At 45.8% G+C, this 21,015-nt stretch overlaps 2 protein-coding genes across 5 annotated transcripts in view; one reads left to right on the forward strand and one right to left on the reverse strand.

Annotated features, from left to right (window-relative positions):
* The window catches only part of LOC133346117 (neurabin-1-like), a 33,886-nt gene extending 28,960 nt beyond the window's left edge, over positions 1-4,926 (forward strand). Inside the window, 3 exon segments of the mRNA XM_061557537.1 lie at positions 619-738; positions 1,722-1,910; positions 3,158-4,926. Of these exon segments, the coding sequence (XP_061413521.1) occupies positions 619-738; positions 1,722-1,910; positions 3,158-3,325 (477 nt within the window). The 3' untranslated portion in view covers positions 3,326-4,926.
* Positions 4,927-6,115: 1,189 nt separating this feature from the next.
* The window catches only part of LOC133346119 (integrin alpha-6-like), a 36,120-nt gene continuing 21,220 nt past the window's right edge, over positions 6,116-21,015 (reverse strand). For 2 of the 4 annotated variants that reach the window (XM_061557540.1, XM_061557539.1), the window contains exons 6-25: positions 20,570-20,777; positions 19,805-19,998; positions 19,244-19,332; positions 18,619-18,752; positions 18,415-18,507; positions 18,159-18,220; positions 17,814-17,986; positions 17,168-17,308; positions 16,616-16,728; positions 15,686-15,845; positions 14,894-14,977; positions 14,535-14,614; positions 14,187-14,264; positions 13,956-14,058; positions 13,347-13,523; positions 12,301-12,408; positions 11,481-11,594; positions 10,642-10,749; positions 9,180-9,305; positions 6,116-8,190 (exon numbers count right to left, since the gene is read on the reverse strand). In XM_061557540.1, coding sequence (XP_061413524.1) covers positions 8,023-8,190; positions 9,180-9,305; positions 10,642-10,749; positions 11,481-11,594; positions 12,301-12,408; positions 13,347-13,523; positions 13,956-14,058; positions 14,187-14,264; positions 14,535-14,614; positions 14,894-14,977; positions 15,686-15,845; positions 16,616-16,728; positions 17,168-17,308; positions 17,814-17,986; positions 18,159-18,220; positions 18,415-18,507; positions 18,619-18,752; positions 19,244-19,332; positions 19,805-19,998; positions 20,570-20,777 — 2,513 coding nt within the window. In that variant the 3' untranslated portion in view covers positions 6,116-8,022. The other 2 variants (XM_061557541.1, XM_061557542.1) reach the window with 2 other exon arrangements.

Genomic DNA, 21,015 nt, shown 5'->3' on the forward strand with positions numbered 1-21,015 from the left:
ATCCTTTGTTGCTCAGGATTGCAACAACCATATCGTGTGAGATACACATGTACAAACAGCAGGTAACATTTTAATCATCGCCCATTATTTAATATGTAATGTTTGTGCACATCGCCCCTGTCATACTGATCCCATGAGGATTGAATGTATAAGTGAAGTGGAATTGTAAGGCAACTTAGTTTCTATTTAAATAATTAGCACTGCAGGGGTTTAATTTGGCTTCAGAGCTGCAAACCAGACTGCTTAATTAAAATACCACATGGCATGTATGTGGTCTTCTTGTTTTGAGAATCACAATATGTTACATTTATTCGAATATAATAAAAATTTTGACAAGAGTTAATGTCAAATCTGGCCATCTATTAGGAAGGTGTGACAAGGCTGTGATCAAATTGTTTAGCTTTCTCTCTGGTGTTTGTGTTTGAATGCATCTGCATTGTGTAGAAGGGTGATGAGCTTGTAAAACATTGCAGGAGTCTCGTGCACTTTTTGCACAGAATTATACTCCTAGCCGTTTCCTTTTTATGTATCAAATGAAGTTGTGGATAGTGTAACCTGGACGAGGTGAGCACTGAACCTGTGTGGCTGGTGGGGGCGGCGGGGTTGCTTGCTCCGCAGAGGTCATCCGGCAGTGGCAGTTTCAGCCCCGGCAGTGGCGCATCGGAAGAGCTGCCCGGCATGATCACGGAGCCCAAGGCCACGGGCCACTCGCACACCTTCGTTCTTGCTGCCAGCCAGGTGCACACACACACGCACACACACACAAGCCTGTAAAACACAAGAGTACAGCACTTCTAGATTTACATCGTCTCAAAGTGTCTTTCTTTCAAGGCTCTCTCTGTACAGAAACAGTGGCCGTATTTTATTTATAGGGACAGCAATCGGCTATAGCCAGAGGAAAATAAATTCAAGTCCTAATCCTGAATTTGAATCGGGACGCAGAGTCGACAGCGTGCATGACTTGGAGAAGGGAGTTCCAGACTAAGGGGAAGTAAACGAGAATGATCGACCTTACACCTAATGAAGGTTGACTGGGGGCTTCAGCAGAGAGCCTTGGTTGCTGACGCGTAGAGTGAATGGACGGGAGCCGAGTGAGATGAGCGGGGAGAGGTAGGCGGGGGAAGAGTCCATGGAGGATCTTGAAGATGGTGAGTTCGATCTGGGATTGGATTGGGAACCAGTGGAGGGATTGGTGTGTTGGTGTGAGGGTGTCTAGAGGTGTGGGTGAGAAGACTAGCAGCAGCATTTTGCATCACCTGGAGTTCGGAGACTAGGGAATTGGGGAAGCCGCATAGGAGAGAGTTGCAATAGTTCAGTCAAGATGTGATGAAGGCATGGTTTAAGGTCTCAGCAGCAGCTGCGGTAAATAAATTACAGAGGTGGGAATTGTTGCGCAGTTAGAAGTCCTGCAGATTGTGATGTGTGGAGAAAGAATTAAAGCTTGTAATCAATGATAATTCCAAAGTTTTGGACTCTCTTCCACTGAGTAATGTCACAGGTTAGGAGGTTTACACTCAAACTGGGTTTCTTGCTTTCTTTGCCAATTACAGCAAGTACTTATCTCTTTGGATACATTTACCTGCGGTTATAACCAATCCAAGCTGATACTGCATCAAGGCAGGATGTGAGACCGGACTGTTCTGTATTTGTGCTACCTTTACAATTATGAAGAGAGTGGACTGAATGCATCAACCTTGTGCCTAAACTCCTTTTGTCGTCAGCCTGGAGCCAAGGACGAGCCGTCCCCATCTCGGGGTCACCACTGGCAAAACCGTGAGGTGGTGGAGTGGACGTCACAGCAGGTGTGCCAGTGGCTCATGGTGCTGGGCATGCAGCAGTACACACAGCAGTTCGAGGACAAGAATGTGAGTGGGGAGGATCTTCTGCAGCTGGACATCAACAAGCTGAAGGTGTGCGGAGAAACATCACACCTGGCACGTGGAGTCACGAACGTAACGTTTGTTACGCGATTTTTTCGCGTTTGGAAGTCTAAAGGGCATGTATATCGGCACAAGTGACATCGGCCTCCTATTTTGAAATCCTTGCTCTCAGAGGGCCTGCGCTTGTCATCAGCAGTGCTCGGGGGTGTTGCCAGAGACGCCCCTATCAGTGTCGGTAGTCAACCTCTCTTGGCATCTTCCACCACATCCGCCAACCAACGTTCAACTATTTTTAAAGATTATAGCGATTTTCTTAAGGCGCGTGACTTAATAACATGATTAGACATATTCTTGGCTCTTTCGGTATAGTCACGTAGAAGGGAAACAATCAAATAAAATAAAATAATAAAAATATTTTTATATTTTTATTATTTAAATAAAATAATAAAAATATTTTTATATTTTTATTATTTTATTGTTTCCCTTCTATGTGACTTTACCGAAAGAACCAAGAATATGAATCCCTGCAGTCACGAAAGCTTTAAATCATGATTATGCATAATTACCATTGTCAGCTGTGATATATGTACGTATGTTGGATTTCTTTCGCACCATACATAGCCAAACCGTGCTGTGATGTATCCACTGCTGGATGAATGTGTGCAAAGAAGCGTAGAGGGAGGTGCATACTTCGAATTACACTTGGAGACAGGAAGAGGACATGTAGATTGGAGAGCATACACACACAAGATAGAGACATCACATTCGATAATTATTGCTCTTGCTAACCGATGACTTTAAAAAAAGCAATTATATGAAGATAAATTGTATTCTTTTTACTGAATTTGGTAAGCCTAGGTGGGACAGAAACTAAATTTTTAGTTTCACTAGCGACCAACTTATTTAAGGGTGCAATGAAACAGCTCCTCCTAGTGTGCATAAGAGGTCACCTCTTGATATATCTGTGATATCAACTTCCGTGGGATATTTTCATGTTAGTTAATGCACACCTCTGCAACCGTTGTGAAATTAACACATGTGGCATGACACGAACAGAACAGTTGTAATAAAATTAGGGAAATAGGACAAAACAACCCCCATTTGATTTGTGCGAAATATTGTCCTTCCATATTATTATGGGAATGTGACAGGGATGCTCCATACGTTGTGCATGGATTTAATGGTTTCCGTAAAGAAAATACCTTCATGATCAATACGCGATTCTGACTTGTTGTGTGTTAACTTGCACGGCAATGTGGGTTGTGAACGATCCCTAGGCTCTGGGCGTTACCGATGTAAGCGACCGAACCATTATCAAGAAGAAACTGAAGGATCTCAAGATGGCCATTGAGAAGGAGCGCAAGGCTCAAGATAAGCAAGCAAAACTGAAGGAAAAGTCAAGGAAGAAGGTTGACGGCATCCCGAGTGGCCAGTCGGATGCATGAACAAAACCGAGAAATGCGTGTGCGTGTCACGTGCAAGGCACCGCACGGCCACGCTTTGAGGCCATTGGGCACAGCCACATGTAGTTAACCTCGTGTCTCCAGGTGCCCCGGGAGTAGCCTTGTCCAGGCAGTGCCTTCATATACCCGAGTTGCTGAAACGCCCGTCTTCGAGCGCAGTGGTGTCTTGTTGTTGTTCGGCCTTACAAAAGGTGTGCAGGTAGTTCCGTCAAACGAATGTAGTGTCTGCTCGACAGCTGAATTGTGAAACATAACATGGACCTCGTGGGCCCCTAAGCTAACAGGGATACTGGCAGGGTACCTGATATATCTTAGCTGTTATTCATTCTTATTGATGAGTTTTTTTTATATGAGAGTGATTTGGGGGGAGGGGTTTTACTCGAATTATATTTTGTATTAATGTGGATTCCAAAAAAAACTCAAGTCACTCCCTCCTGTAAATATAGGCTCTACTTTAATGATCGCTTGCTAATAATGAACTTTTTTCATATTTTAACTGTGGGACCAATGTAAACAATGAAGGAATGCACTTTGAAAACAAATTAGGTGTGATTTCGTAATTACTACTGGCGTGTGCTTTTTACAAGGAAATACCGTTGTCATTTTAACTGTGGGTGTGATACCTCCTCGCACTCTGCGCGTCGTCATCACGCAGGGGGCAGAGGGGAGAGGTGCCCCCCGCGTGCAGAACAAGTAGATGAGTACAGCAACTCGCTCGCTGTTGCGCGTCTGAGCGGTGATCAGTTAGGGCCACCCGCCAAATGTTTGTACGTTTGCCAAGCGTTGAATGTGAACCACTGTTTATTACAGAGCACTACCGTTGCCGTCAAAACACTGGAAACTCTTAATTATGTAAGGTTGGTTTTATGCTCAAGCGTAATTTTGATCAACGCATTTAATGTATCCTTTTTAAACAATCGACACAGTATAGCGTTGGTTTTTTTTCGCTCGCCTTCACGATGCTGCTGTTATGCTGGGATAGATTTTAAACTGTTGGGATTTGAGAAATATCTTGCAAGTGCACTGGTGTAGCTTGATCTGATGAGGGCTGTAATTATTTTATGTCTGCTTTTGTTGGGATTTTATTTTGTTGTGGATTTTGTTGTTAACAAAGGGTATATATTGTGGAAGCATTTGTTTTCATTAACCCGGATTATTGCGCTCTTTACTGTCCATTTATTCGAGCATTGATTGATTTAACTTCTGAGTTTAAATACATTCTGTGATGTTGACGCACAACATTAGCCCGGCTGCTGCAATGACTTGCTAGCAAATACGGGTTTTCATCTAAAGCAGTTTTACTTTCAGTAGGTTTAGAAATACATTCGACATTGGATTTTTATAATTGTGGGATTACTACTGGAATATATATTTTTAATTTGTTACATTGCAGACAGGATACATTCCATTTTTTGAAGTTATTTGGACTAGTGAAATTGCTTTTGTGACCTTATTTAGGAGCTTTGCTGGTATTTGACATTTTTTGTGTATCTTGTCATTGATTTTAGAAGATAAGAGTAGTTCATCTAAAAATGTGTAATATTTTCCACGAGTTGAGTAAAATAATAAACTGGTTAAATCAGCTGAATGTTTCTTTTTTGTGAATATTTGTCTTTAATTCCACCTAAGCTCGAGGATTTGACTTAAAACAAATGCAGTGCTGTGTTTCATTAAAAGTTACAGCCAACTGGTTTTGAGCATGTCTGCTCAGCAGAGGGCGGTATACGCATTACGTGGTGAATCTTCTGAATATTCTTGGTTCTTTCGGTAAAGTCACGTGTTGTGATCGAAACGTCGTGGGGTTTTTGCTTTTATTATTTTCAATTTATTATTTTTATTAAATTTAATTATTTAGATTTTTTGTTCTATATTTACGTGACTTTACCGAAAAAAACAAGAATATGAATTATTGCAGTCACGAAAGTTTTAAGTCACAATCTTCTGAAGTTGCACTCAATATTGGGGGGGGGGGGGGGGGGTGTTGTGCTTTTGAGACACCAGTCCGGACTTGTAGAGATATTTTGACCATATTCTGCCACTTTTTGGTGGAATTCTGCCCGTTTTCCTATAAAATCATATCCTTTCTCATATTTGCAATTAACTTGGGGCAATACATTTCCACAGGCGTATAAGAACTCCGCTTCAAGAGGCAAGTATGATCTTAAATGTATCTGGGATTGTATTGGAGCCAGCGGAGCAATGTGAGAGTGATGTGATTTTGTTTATAGATGCAGAGGAGGGATTTGGGGAGGCTATAGAGGAAAAGAGTTGCAATAGTCTGGGTCCGTTTGTGACTAAACATTTACAAGTGTCTCAGCAATAGCTGGAATACGGAAATGGTGAATGTGTACCGATGGCGGTACGAGGCCCTGCAGTATTTTCTGGGAAGAGAACGAGAACAGGGTAATCCCTATAACATACTCCTAAAGCAATAACATAACCAGCATCCGCAGAACAATAACCACGACTACAAAGTACGGATTCCTGCAGTCACGAAAGCTTCAAATCAAGATTGAACCACAACAGTATCATTGCAATACAGTTCACAATACAACCATAGCCATTCATAAAATAATACATCTGATAGCAATTTACTACAACACTGAATGCAGTTGACCACAACAATTGCGATAATCCATTTTAATCACAATGTATTTCTGTAGTAGTTTGCCATCATGATTGGGATGTTGGCAGGAGTGGTGGTGAATGAGAATGTCCATGGTGCAAGATAAGGAACAAGATTGGTTTAGTAATAAAGACGTGACCACTCTGCATACTAATCATACAAATACTTTATTTATTCTGTACATTTAAACAGCAAACAGCTTAACCAGTGCATAACGTAAAGTTTACACTTTGAATAAAATGTTTTTTGCAAATTGAAATCCCTCGTGCTAAGCTCGTGAAATCCCATCGCTATAATTATACATTATAGGTATACCAGTGAACTGCTGACAGTTTCACATCAGTTAAGAGTAAAAAAAGAAATCCAGTAAGTTACAACATTTAGGTCAAAACTTTACATTCATGAAGTTGCATTCTATACACCGAGTGCTGTCCCCATAGCACCAATGTTGGATTTCCTTCAGTTCAGGCACATCGCTTTTTGTTTGCTCGGGTTGGTGTTAACCGGGCTGCGAAGCCACATCGTGGCGTGGCTTCGTGAACAATGAACGGCGTTTAACGTTGCTGGGATTATTTCTGCTGTTTTCACGTTTGCCTGACAGTGCCGGCCGAGCCCCCCTCGTATTGTTGGGACGCACAAAGATAAGGAGGGTTCGTTCGTCTTTACATTCCAGCACAGTTTGCCGTGTCGGCTGCACTGTACCTCAACAACACGGTTCACCATTCCTTGCGTTCCCGTGGTTTCTTTTTTCAAACAACAGCTCGATATTTCCACTGTCCATTGCATGAATCCACGTTAATGGCAACGGCTCGGCACTGCTGCAATAACAGTCCACGAAGATGCGTATAATAGCTCGTCTTAAGTGTGCGTGTGTGTGTTTGGTAGGTGGGTATCAGTAGTGAAGCCGAAATGAAGAATCGTTTACGTTGCTGCTGTCATCGACGTCGTATAATTATTACACTTTAACAATTGTGCGACATCGGATTACACTTTACGCAATGCAGTGCCGCATTATTGTACATCAAAAATGCAATGTAGTTGATCACACTGTGATTTTGCCTGCCCAGAAGTACCGTACGCGTTCTTAATTCCTAAGGTAGCATATTTACAAAAGTTTAGGCTCTACATTTGTATGACTAAAGCGAAAGGAACAGTACCACGGCACGTAAAGTCTTCGGTAAGCAAAGGCACGGCAACTTTAGTGGCATGTCTGCTATTGCACACGTCCAAGTACTTCATCGCTCATGAGTAACAAAGCCAATTACGTGTCCCCTCGTATCGATCGTACAAGCCAAGCCTCTAAATTATACCACAGTAGCCTGTAACTGCAACCATTGGATTTCTTTTAACACAAATATACACAATTTTTTCACAAAACATTGTGATAAGATTTCGGCCCAAAAAAGAGCCTTTGGCAGTTATATTCTATCTTGTATATATAAGAGAAAAAAGCAACGCAGTTAATGGTGTAATTCTGGATACAACTAACCTATTATTATTCTTAGCCTGTCAAAGAAGAAGCTTTAATCACATTCGTCAAAATGACCACTTGTAGTGTTCATTTAAGCAAAATACTGGTGACAGCCCAGCTAAACACGTCCCAACGTAATACAAAAAAATCCCAAAATATCCACCAGATTTTGGAAATTTCTTAACACGTGTGTAAGATGAAACTGCCTCTGCAGCTTTTATGCTGAATTTAACAGAAAAAAAGCGCCCAAAGAAATTGGCCAACTAGTGTGGAGTCGAGCAGTTTCCATCCCAGCGATTCTTGCAGCAACAGTGAAGCATCAGGTCAGCAAGGGAACACGACGAGGTGCAGCTTTGAATTTTCTTGAAGCCATTGCTGAGAAATCGCCCTTGACAGTAGTTATCGACTGCTAACCGGTGCTTAGACAGAGCAACTGGTGGGGTTGAAGGGGGCTCCGATTGAGAAGGGGCGCCGCATCGGTGTTGCCCCCTTATGTAATTGTATAATGGGGGGGGTGGGGTGGGGTGGGGGGTGGGGCAGGAGGTGGTTGCTGGCGGGACCGTGGGGATGGCCTCCGGGTGCTCAGTAGTACGTGTCCCGCTCGTTCCAGGTCGTCACCCACTCCCTTCTCTTGTGTTGTCGATGAGGCGCCGCCGCCGCCTCGCGCGGCTGCCGCTCGTCCTTGCGGATGCGCACGGCGTGGTACTGCGGCACCGTGTCGTAATAACGCGAGCGCTTGAAAAATCCACACTTCATGCAGCGGGCGGGCGGGCGGGCGAGGGAGGAGGAGAAATGAGCGTGAACATCGAAAACCGTCCAGCGAGCAGTCCGTGACGGTCGGTCACATTGGCATGCGTTGTTTAACAGAGGTAAGGCTGTGTAGTTCTCCTTGCCAGAGTGGCAGTTGTTAAGCAGGCCAATAAGCATTCCTGAAGGCGTGAGTTCACGTGACCTTTGGGAAATTACATTCAAATAAGTTTGGTTGTTTCAGCTGCCAAGCTTTCGGTTGAAGTACAGTCGTTGTTAGTATACTTTGCACCGCGATTTTATGGTGACACCTTAACGACCACCGTTTGCCAGTGAGGAAAGTGAGCGTGCACATTCACAGGACAGGTTTAGTGGCACCCGTCACGGCAAGCGTCTGTGAAAAAGACCATCGTCAGCGGGAAGAGGAAACGCACGGCACACCGCATACATCCAAGTACCGAAAAAGAGTGGTTTTGGCATAAGGAGCAGTGAGGTTGTCTGAGGGACAAGACAAGCCAGTTAGACGCCTTTAGTGCCCGAGGTTTAGGAGCAAAGCGGTGCCTCTCGGATTCATTCACTGCCTCCAAGCCAAAGTCACCATCACCAGCACATAAGCCGAGCACCTGTATGCTTGTATACCTTTACCAAAGAAGGGACAGAAGGGGTTGGTTAGCCCTACGCCTCAGTAGCCAATTTGTCCTTCTCCGAAGGCTGGACCTCTATCTTAGCTTTGTGATATTTAGCTTCGTATCGCGCCTCCGTGGTCTTGCGCGCGAAGAATCCACACTGCAAAGGGACAGGGCAACGGGGTGGGTGGCACATGAGCAGGACCGCGCACATCTCGCGAGTTCACAGCGCGTGCTGGACACCCGCTCGCTCCACCCCCCCCCCTCCCTCCTCCTCCTCCACCCCCCCAAGTCGCGCAAACAACAGCGCCGATGGATTAAGAGCGTCCGTATGCAGCTGGTGACCGTGGCGCTGGTGGCCGTCACCTTCCACAGGAGGAAGACGAGAAGTGCGAGCACCAGGACGCCTGCCAGCACGGCCAGAAGGATGATCCACCACGGGATGCTGTGGTAGAGCGGCGCCGTCTTCTCGGGGAACACCGTGAGCCGCACCTGCACCGGGGAAAGGAGGGGGGGGGGGTTTGCCGACAAACGTGAAGCGGCTGCGTCTCGAACGACGGCGAGGCTGGAATCGCTCCCTTCGCACACGTTCGTTGTGAATTGCGTCGCGATGCAAACCTCAGTTGCGTGCTGTTCAGGCGGACAAACAATTGTGTGCATTTGCGTGCGTTTTGAAGGTCAGTTTGATGGGTTTAAAAATGTGGTTTCGAGACAGATGTTTGGCTGTACCAGCGGACTATGTGTATGCAACGCGTGCCCAACGAGTCTCGGTTTTTTTTTCCTGGCTGCGATTTTCACTCGGAATGCAGTGAGTGAGTGGTTGTCAATGAGATCGTCAAAATCGCAGTGCCCCTTTCGGCGACCCAGCGCCATCCACGCTGCTGTTATGTAATCCCGGCACACTCGTCACTAGAGGGCGTCATCATACCCACGATTTATCAGGAACTTAACCACGCCCGTTAGATTCACCCCCCCCACCTCCCCCCCCCAAATCGTGCTTACATCGTGATATAACCAAAGCCGTTCCTAGGGTACGGCAAATCGGGGTGATCACCCCCCACGCTTTGGGGGGGCCCCACGCTTCGACCTGACGGTGTCAGATGTAATACTGCCGGTTTAGTTTGAAGGCGTCAGGGGGCCCACGCCGTGTGAGTTTTTCCCGGGCTCTGCACGCCCCCCCCCCCCCATGGACGAGCCTGGCTATAACCACCAAGATTTCCTGCCTCATTTGGCAGGACATCTTTTCCACGGCAAAAACCACAACAAAACCAGGGAGAATCGCTGTCCCACGTGCAACTCATGCCGTGCCTCTCCAGAATCGCACTGAAATCACGTCGCTCCCATCGACAAAAAAAACAGTGTAGCATTGAAGCGGTCATCGCAAACAGAGGTCTAAATACGACGCATTGCTTAAAATAGAGCACTAAGACTGCGTGAAGTCAAGAAAATACATTTCAGCGGGGGAGTCGGTTAAGATGAGATGCTCCCCGCTAAAGTTATCCACAGTGATGTTGGAAATGTTTTGTGAAATTGCATTGTATTAATAAATCCACAAACATAAACGGTTAAGTTGTTAACCGTCTGAATATTTATTATGAGAATCCTGATAGCAAACAATGGAAATAAATTACAGGGGAAATTATTGAAGAACTTAACAAAGAAAGTTTAACACATAGGCTTTCGCGACCAATTATGGATTATATGGATTAACAAAGAAAGATGTAAAGTTGGGCTCAAGATACATGTGTAATATATTACGTAGACTGAATACCGTTGCAGTGTTTGTAATTTGTGCAGACATAAATAGACTACATATATGTTAACTTACTGGATAGCCATCAGGCCTGGCGTCTTTCATCACAATGTTGGGACTTTGAGACAAGATGCCAACTTTAGCTCTCGTTATGATCTCCAGCTGGTCCAGGTGGGAGTACTCCTGAGAACACAAACAACAACAACACATTTCGATTTAAAGCTATCGTGACTGCAGGGATTCATATTCTTGGTTCTTTTGGTAAAGTCACGTAACTTTACCGAAAGAACCAAGAATAACAACAAATGTATTAAAGCAGCTGGGTCATTCATACCGATCAAGTCAGAGTGATTTATTTTTCAATTTGATTAAAGCTGCAAATATACAGCACCAGGTCACCTTTGTAAGAGGCTTAATATCTCAATGGGTTCTTGGTAAAGTAGAAACAGCTTCAAGAGAGTTCTCAGAAAGTGCTGCATGCCTATTGACATCAATAATATACAGTTTTCACTTCAAATATATCTAAGCAGCACACTTATAATCATATTACCTGTGTATCTCACTTATCTGAACTGCTTGCACTTCCAACACAGTGAGCGTGCGGACACAGCTTTAATTGTGCGCATCACTGTGCATGTCTAGTTTGCGCGTGTCGCGTTTGCGAGTGTCTGGTTTGCGCGTGTCTAGTTTGCGAGTGTCTCGTTTGCTCATCTTTAGTTTGCGTGCGTCGCTGTGCGTGTCCAGTTTACGTGTGTCTAGTTTGCGTGTGTCTGGTTTACGCATGTCTGGTTTACGCGTGTCTAGTTTGCGTGTGTCTGGTTTACGCGTGTCTAGTTTGCGTGTGTCCGGTTTACGCGTGTCTAGTTTGCGCGCATCGCCGTGTGTATGCAGCGTGCAAGCCGCATGCCCCGCACCTCCAGGAAGGTGCTGTTCCACAGACGCGCCCGCAGCTTGATCTCAGCGACACTGTCCATGGCTGTGAGCGGACACTGCAGGGTGTAGCACCGAGCTGTGCCGTCCCGACAGTCCTGCCGGAGACAAGGACACGCACGCACACCGCGCAAACAGCCACTCGCCATCGATATCACCACAACAGTCTACTTCACCATCACCATCGCTCGCCATTGCTCATAAAAACCCACCATACCTCGCTGTCACCGCCACAATCGCCAAGCATCACTCTTACCATCTACACCGTCACTGCCAAATACTTTCGCTACGCGTCTATCGCAATCACTCCCCATAAATTCACATCACCATCACGTTATCATCATTTATCACAACTGTCACCATTCCTTATCATTACTATGGCCATTCAATTACCTGCAGCCCGCATCGCTAGCAGAGGTCTATATTGCCATTGGAATTGTAAACATTGGAACTCAATGTGTAAATATTCTTGGTTCTTTCGGTAAAGTCACGTAGAAGGGAAATAATAAAAATATAAAACAAGAAAATTTTCTTGCTGTGGATTTCACACCTGATGATGATTGCTTGTGTTGCAGTCGAAACGTCGTGAGAATTTTATTGTTTTATATTTTTATCATTTTACTATGTCCCTTCTACATGACTTTACCGAATGAACCAAGAATATAAATCCCTGTAGTCATGAAAGCTTTAAATCAAAATTCAACGTGTAAACTTTGCATATATTCGTGTTGCACAGAAAATGAGATAGCGACGCGCATCAACGCGGCAATCTGCACAGATGGGGAGACGTGCACAGGCAGTTACCAGCTTGAGCGATCGCCGCTTGTCGTTGGACGGACTTATCTCTGGAGCCACCTTCTGAGCGGGGGGTGACGGCTCTGGCGCCTGTCGCTTTGTCTTCTGCCGCACGCTCTGAGGAGGGAAACGCGGTGAGCGGGGGGCGCAAGCTGCGAGCGGACGGCAGAAGGAAGCGACCGCGTGGCACTGCCCGCGGCTGCCTGAGATGAGGCTGCCTCGATATGGCAATTCGACGAGACATTGTGTGACAAAAGCTGCACAATAATGTTATCGTCCGTTAAGTGAAAATATTGACATGTCGTTAATAGCCTAGCTTTTTTTTTACTGTCTTAATGATCGAAACCCATTCAATTAGTGATTTGCAAGACTTTTTCAGAAGCCATTGATGGAAACGTCAGTCATATCACATAATTGGTGTCACTATTTATTTATTTGGTTGGTTATTTATTTAATTTTGGGGTCACCGACAAAGTGCGCTGTAAGCTTTATAAAATAAGAGGTTGCAATGAATATGTATTCTTCGAGCCTAAATAAAATGTCCATAACATGTAGGGGAGTCTTATATTGAGTGAACTACAATTGAACAGATTTTTATTAATATCCATCCAAACTACAAGCAGAGCAAAGCACTAAACTAAACTATTTTTATTTTACCAGGTAAGACCCATGAAGCTATATAGCTCTTTTACAGAAGCGACCTGACCCCAAATGATCGCTCAACGAAGTGGCTTATCACGTGGAAATGTATAGCAGCCAAAAACTCGTATGTCTCTGAATGCGGAGGGAAAAACCTGATAACCCGAAGAAAAATCCACACGACCACAGGGAGAACACGCAAACTCCAAATATACAGGCGTCAGGGTCGGGAACAAACCCACAACCTCCTGTACATCAGGCGAGGTAATTAACATCTCGCGGCGCCCAACAAATATAAAAAACATCAGAAAAACAATTGCAAAGTTACAGGAGCACTATATCGCGATAAACGTATAATGAAAATCGATATCTCATCATCGTGTCGTTGACAACGACATGTCAGCCGGCCGGCCTACCTGGAGGCCGAGCTCGTTGATGCGGTTGACCGATGGCTTGCAGTGCGTCTCCCGCGTGCCCACCATCTCCACGCTCACGAGGTAGAGCAGCCACTTGCCATTGGGGATCTCAGCCGGCCACGAGATGCTGATGAAGGCGCTGCCCAGAGATCCCAGAGACTTGCCCAAGTTTAAAACCTTTGGCATGAAAAGAAAAACCAGGATCGTACGTGGTACGTTTTAGCTGTTGTAGTTTACGGCTAATAAAACTTAACCAAAAAAAGAAACAACAAAAAATTACAAGTGTTTTTTTACATACTGCAAGGCATGAGGTTTTGGATGTAAATCCAACGTATCAATACGCTCTCACTGCGGTAGCTTATTTAACCTACACTAAGCATTTGTTTTACCTTAAGTATAAAAAATAAATCGACGTAAGTGAAATAATAAAAATGCTGCCAGGGGTTGTCAGCAAGTGATGTGGGGGTGAAACAAGGCTCAGTGCTGGCAACACTCCGAGCTACTGCACGGATTCATTTGCAACTGTGCCACGTGCGTGCCTCTGCGGTGCTGCTCCCATCAGCACCGCGGGGCCGCTGTGGCTTACAAGGGACACACCACAGCACTCACTTTGAAGTCGTACTCTATAAGGCTTCCCACGTCTTCCTCTGTCTTCATCACCGACTCTCCCCTGATCTCCCCTCCAAATTTCGCCTGGGACGGCTTGGTGAAGCTGAGGAAATAAAGGACGCGTGCATGTGAGTGAGCCTGCTTTGGTCGGTGAACATCCCGCGAGGTTTTCTCGGCAATCGCGATCGCGGCGCGGGCGATGACGTCGCAGTGCGAGCGGTGCTCACGAACCCCGTGACCGTAAGCGCCAGCTCGATGACCACCTTCAGCTTGGCCGACAACGCGCTCAGATCTGGCTGTTCGCTCGTCCTGGGGGGAACACCAATGTCGCCGTCACTACCATTGTCACTGAGCACCACCCGGCAGGTTACAGACTCGTGTTTTAATGCGCTAGATTCCTCATAAACATGACACTCAGTGCCACGCTCACGTATCATTTAAATAACAGCGACGGGAACAAAAGGCCATTGGCAGGGTATGCGGTCGCTTTGGTTTAAAAATTCACAGCCGCGGTGAATGACTGCACGCATTCGCTCCAAAACCAACAGTCGTTTTTAAATGCGGTGAGTGGAGGCGTACGTGGTGAGCAGCAGAGCCGTGCTGATTTCCGATGTGTCCAGAGTTATTCCAGAGGTACTGAGGATCAGGTAAAATGACACCTGAAGGAAAACAACATAATTATTCAGCATTTGTATTCAAATTTTAATTCAACTGGATCTGGTAAAAGTAACTCGGAGTTGAATTGCAAATATCCAGCTCGATGTAAATGCGGTTGTCCCATTTTTAAAACTGCCAAGTTATTTATTCCGATAAGCACGATATTAAACGCGACCCTCCGTGACCGGAATGTTTTAAAATCACGTCCGCAACGTTACGTCACGCGTCGTCTTTGTCGAGGCACGTAGGGTCGCGCGCGGGAGGTCAAGAGGAGCGGTTACCGTTTGGCCGCGCTTGAGCGGGTTTCCCAGCTCGCAGTCGGCCAGCGAGCCGTTGGCGTTGGCGACGCACACCAGCTGAACCTCCTGCACAACGACAGCACACGCCAGCCCCCATCACCACCGTTTCTCCTCCACACACTCAATGCTCAACACTGGCAGGTGAGTGTGTGTGTGCGCGGGCTAGTACGCACGATCAAAGCAGCAGCTATGAAACAAATAAAAACAGGTTTTACCCTTTGGCAATATAACATGTTAAGATGTTCAAACACCAAATAGAAACCTTTTGCAAGGAATCAAGCAGCAGTTTGCCTTTTTTATTTATTCCGAAGCTAAAGTCTACCGTGATGCATTCTCTCTATCAAAAGGGCAGTATTACATTGAGAGAAACACAGTACTGTGCTTTTATTTCAAGTCGCTACCTGTTCAGCAGAGGCAGTGCAGCGAAATCCACTATTGTACTGTATGCTTTAGCATTTATGTTCCCCACTTTCCACAACACACACTGCTTAGCGCGGCGAATTATGGTGGGGAGGTCCTATGACTTGCACGAGGTGGGGAGGTCCTCATCCAGCAAAGGATTGACAAAAGGGATATACAATGTGCAAAAAAGAAAAGTTCTTATATTTACATTTGCGGCCTTTCATAAATTAACGGACAAACCAGCAAAGCAACCAGACACACGGGAGGCAGTGGTTTCCGGGGAGCAAGAGCAGCAGCCAGCGAAGCGAGACGAACCAAAGCACAGGCTTACAATGATTTGTTTGCGATGACCACAAAAGCCACAGGACCCACCTCTGGCACAGTCTTTTTGCGGAAGCCTCCGTAGCTGACGGTGTCAGGCAGGTTCATGATTAAGTGCGCCTCGTGAGCGTCGTCGCCCGTGTTGCTGATGGAGACCTCCAGGGCCAGGTCCTTCTGGTCACTCAGGGAGAACACCTGCTGGCCTGACATGCTGCACAGGCACGCGCGAGCAGCACCACCACCGGTCTGAGCGGCGGATGACAGCACCTGCAGCGGGCAACGGCTTCACGCTCTAGCTTAGCGCGACTTCAGAATTAGAGGGATATTATTTAAACTCATAATGAATCAAATCTGCAAATGATGAGATAAACCCCATCATTGTTGTCCTTCCCCCGCGCCTACGATAAGCACGTTTGGCTACGTACGGTGCGAAATCATCATAATACATCATAATAGAAACATTGTATTGGCTGGAAAACTGTAAGTTTAAAAAACACACACGAATGTGTACAATGTATGCGGCATTTATTTATCGATCACTGCCTGTCAGTTGGTAACATTTGCTCTGATTTATTTTGATGTTGATCTCACACTTGAGGACCAAAATGCACTCAATCAGGAAATTCTGATGGCTTTACCATAATGCCCCTCACATTGAGCCACATGTATTTTTAGTATGTGCTTAACAATGAGTAAAGTTTAGTTTATTTTTCATTGATACTTTTGCAGTATAAATGCAGTGGTGATATTATCACATATATTGAAAGGCTGTGCATGGAACTAACCCCCAAAACCAGCACAAATGTATCTTTGCTGTAGCTTCACGAGATGGTAAGAAGCGGTGAGGAGAAATGCGTTTGCATTTGCTCACTGAGATTTGTGCATTTTGGTCACCAGTACCACGTCCCTTCTTCACTCGTGAGAAATCTCCCCACGTATGCATTGTGCGGTGAGACATGGACACAAGTTAAAAATGGTCACCTTTTGAGGGATTTAAACTTGTCGTTTTCCTCTCTGGAGCAGTAATTGTACTTGAGAATTAAGTTGCTCTGGCAAATGTTGTCTGGACCGCAACCCTCCTTGACAAAGTTTATCTGGAGCGTGAGCAGAAAATACAATACAAGAATAACGGGTCAATTTTATTTATTAGAACTTCAACATCACTTCTGCAATTTGTTCTCTCTGAGTAAGCTATAACTAACTGCCATCTGTGCGTGTGTGTCACTTTAAAGAATCAACTTTAATAAATCCAACACTGGAACTATATAACCTCGCTTTACGTCCTCTCCATAGTTAGTTTTCCAGCTTAAGAAACAACATATTAAGACATTTGACTATAAACCAAAAACATTTTGTTCATGGAAACATTATGAAAGACAGGTTAAAAGCAGATTTTAATTGGCTGCCCAGGGACGCGATTTCCCCTGTGGCCTACGAAGCTCCCGGAGCATTCTCCTGTGGCCAATGGCAGGCCATGTTTAAGGTGGAGCGGTGCCAGGCCTCTGGGCCCCTGGTCCCCTGGTCCCCTCTCACCTCGGTCTTCATGCGGCTGGGAACCTGGGCGTCCAGCACAGGCTGCAGGGATGGGGTGGCCTGCCTCTTCGTCTTCACAACCTGGCTGATCTCATATGTCAGCTGCAGGGGGATTGGTCTCAGCTTGTCCTTTATGTTCTCCTGTGTACGCCAGTGGCAGAAACACCGCAGTTAATCAGCAGTTAGGGTATTGCCCTCTATAAGGCTTTTTCACAGTTGCATCAAGAGGCAAAAAAGGGTCAGCACAGGGATCACCGTTCATGTTTTGTCGGCTGTTAGTATTCAGCTGATTACTACTGCCACCCTTGCACCGTTCGCAAATTCAACTCTAGCTGCAGCTAGGCACGATACATGATTTGCAGCACCAGGGACCATTGCAGCATCGCGAATCACAAAAATCCCTGTTCCATTGCCCCATATGTCGAAAGGGATTTGATCGAAATAACAATACCAGCACCGAGGAGTTGCACATTCTTGTCACTCGGATGTAAATGCAACTCGAACTTAGGCCACACATTGTCACCATTGGCCAGCAGACCGCCACGGCTTTACATGACAGCGTGCCTCTGTGACGCTCGGTGGTGCGATGGGCGGGGGGAGAGTGCACAGCACGCACGGAGAAGCACGGGGCGGCGGGCGTCCTCACCTGCAGCTGCATGGTTTTCTCTGCGCACCTCTCCCGCCCCTGCCCCATCAGCAGCAGCGAGCCGCTCAGTACGTACTCCTCAGGCGAGTTCGAGCCCCGGTGTAGGAAGGAGACGCGCGAGCCCAGCCCCTGCTTCCTGCGGTCCATCTCCGCCTCGAACGTGTACGTCAAGTCTGCGGGCGGGGAGCCATGGCGTCAACCGATGCTCTTTGACAACGAGAACCGTTACATTCGCCATGTCAACGTTGCGGTTCTGCATTACAAAACACGATGGTCTTCAAGTGTGCGATTATCAGTACTGTGCTCATAATTGCGTTATCATGGGTGCAGACTTTGTATACTCACTAATGATCGGGTTGTAATTCACAGGTTTGGCTCTATATGAGAAACAAGCCTTCACCTTTATGCTGCGGGAGAAACAAAACAACAATGTAAAGTGTTTAAACGCAACTAATGTTTGAAAAATATAAATGCATAAGTATTCGAGTGCAATATTATAGTAATGACTCATTTACTTGAAAATGTCAACACGTTACAACTGAGTAAGTAAATAAGTAATGGCTGACAGATGATTTGCTCACGCTTCCGTTAGTAACTTTACCAAATTCTCTTGTCATTGTCACAGTTCTTCACGTTGATGTCGATGTCTTTGTCAGATGTCACCAGGATGTTGGGAGTAATGACAGGACGAGCCCTTTTATACGAAAACACAAATAAGGAAGACAATTTAGACAACGTGAAACCAATTTCTTTCCACGGCACAGCCAATTTAAAAAAAAATTCTTCACACCACTACACACGTTACCTGAGCAGAGCAATTTTGTCTGACAGTGAACCGATGAGGAGATCCGGGTATGTGTTCCCATCCACATCCATCCCTCCGGTGATGGAGTAACCAAACTTCTCCACCTTGTAGTTGAAGTCATCCCCACTTATTGCCTGGCATGGAAAGAGGAGCAGACAGACGCACGTGAATTGGGACACACAACTACTAACCATGTCCATGGACCTAACGACAAGCACCCAACACACACGACGGTGTCAATTATTTTATCTTTTATTTTATGGCACGTACTGATTTACAATCACCTGAGCCTGAAAACATACAGGAAACATATGCAATTTATTTAAAATACAGTAGATTGATTTCTCTTGCTTGCAGGTACTTCATTTTAATCATTCTGCTCCTGCCCACCCAATGGATATTCCACCGGTCACTGCGGCCGTGAAAGCTGACAGAGCCGTCAATATTGCAATGGGTAAATAATGTGCACCGTAACCAATGTGGGCGATCGTGTTTTTAGCGGATCACATCTGGGCTGTTGTCAAGATTTCAAGTGTGTTCTGTTCCACCGGGTGAGAGAACTCAAGGGGACCAGGATAGAAGTTTTCTTTGCAAGAGTGACCTGGGTCACCGTTCTGACGATCACCTGAGAAGCTTTCGGGTTGATGCCCATCCTGCCTCCGTGGTAGATGAACACCTTCCCGGATCCATCGTAGGGAGCGCCCACAGCGATGTCTAAAAAAAGCCGGTCACAGTCGTGTCACTGCAGAATTCCTCAGGTTTTCATTCACCAAGTTGAATAAAATTAGATTTTAAAAATATATATTTTTTTTACTTCTCACCACAACCATCACCGGTTGTGACGAGGATGGTAATGTTGGTGGTGATAATTTTATTTAAGATCTATGTTAGTGTTTTTAAATTAGATTTTTTAGTAATGGATTGTATACCTTTACAATTTTTTGTATTATTTTGCTTTCGAAGTAATGGTGCCTTGGAGGGAGTTCTATTCCAGAAATGTGCCACAGTTTAACTACATTTAAAATCTACTTGACTTGAGAGAAGTCTACAAAGCTTGTGAAATATTGATAAACCATTTACATACATTGCATTATGAATGACATTCTTGCATATGGCAACACGTTACGAATTATAATTAAACAAAGAATAGAGACAGGGGTATGTTATTATTTTTCTCGTTACTTACCCTCAAAGCCATCTTGGTTTATGTCACCAATGTTGGCCACGGCAAGGCCAAACATGGAGTCCTTGGTGCCATTGAGGCGGATAAAGTTGTGCTCATCGTAGCCGCCCTGTTGGTTCATGTAGACATACACTGCCCCTCCAATGTCCTCCCTCCGGTCGAAGTATTGAGGAGCTCCCACGACCAGGTCCAGCCACCTTCAACGACATGACCCTCGCGCTTAAAAAAAACAAAGATTCCCCATATAGCCTGGGCAGACTGCCGGGGCAAGTGCTGTTAGCAAGCACCTATCAGTGCCGACATGGCACACGAGGGGGTGGGCGGCCAACACCACACCTAGCCGCCTCTGTCTTACCAGTGGCGATGTTTCCACATGACCGGTTCAGATTATAATCGTCACGAGTGTTGGCCGTGAGCAGGAATCGAACTTGAGTCGCTGGGTTCGTTGCACATCGTGCTAACCGCTACACTACCACTCCCCACAATCACACACACACGCACACCTCACCAACTAGCGCTGCATGGAAAACAGCTTGCTTTTTTGCATTCACTGAATTGTGTCCAGTTTGTTCCCGTTAGCGAGTGTTACTGATTCAGAAGAATTCGAGGGCGGCCATGACCACGGCAACGTTGCACGCTTCAAAACCCTTGTTTGAGCATCGTTTTTCTCCCAAGAACGTCGTCCCTCTCTGCACAACCGTAACTCGTGATGAGGTTTTGTTTTTGTCTTTCTTTCCCCGAAGCGTCACGGTGCGTGCGGTCGGTTACCCGTCGTTGTTGAGGTCAGCCAGCGTCACATCGTAGCCGAAGGAGGAGGCGAGCTCCTCGCCGTAGATGGTCTGCTCCGGCGTGAGGCTGCTCAGCGAGTCTTTCTTCAGCACGACCACGGCTCCCGTGTGGTTTGCCCGCGGTGCTCCCGCCACGAAGCTCAGCACGTTTCTGACCATAACACTTTTGCCGGAGTCCATGGAGAACCCTGCGATGTGGGAAATGAGAGAGCTGGTGCTGAGATTTTCTCAAAATTCACAGATCCTCTTTCCAACGTCCTCACCGAATGGCATTTGTCAGGACAGGAATGTAACATGAAACGAGGAAGAAAGATGCCTGAGCACACTGCTTTCACGAATCGGTGTTTGACTCAGCAATACCATCTATGTGATTTCAATGTTTTCATTACAAGCCATGATCTATCCACTGCTGGATATATCATGCCA

Source organism: Lethenteron reissneri, chromosome 23 (genome assembly GCF_015708825.2).
Source record: "Lethenteron reissneri isolate LAM-NWPU_2019-01 chromosome 23, ASM1570882v1, whole genome shotgun sequence".
Taxonomy (NCBI): Eukaryota; Metazoa; Chordata; class Hyperoartia; order Petromyzontiformes; family Petromyzontidae; genus Lethenteron; species Lethenteron reissneri.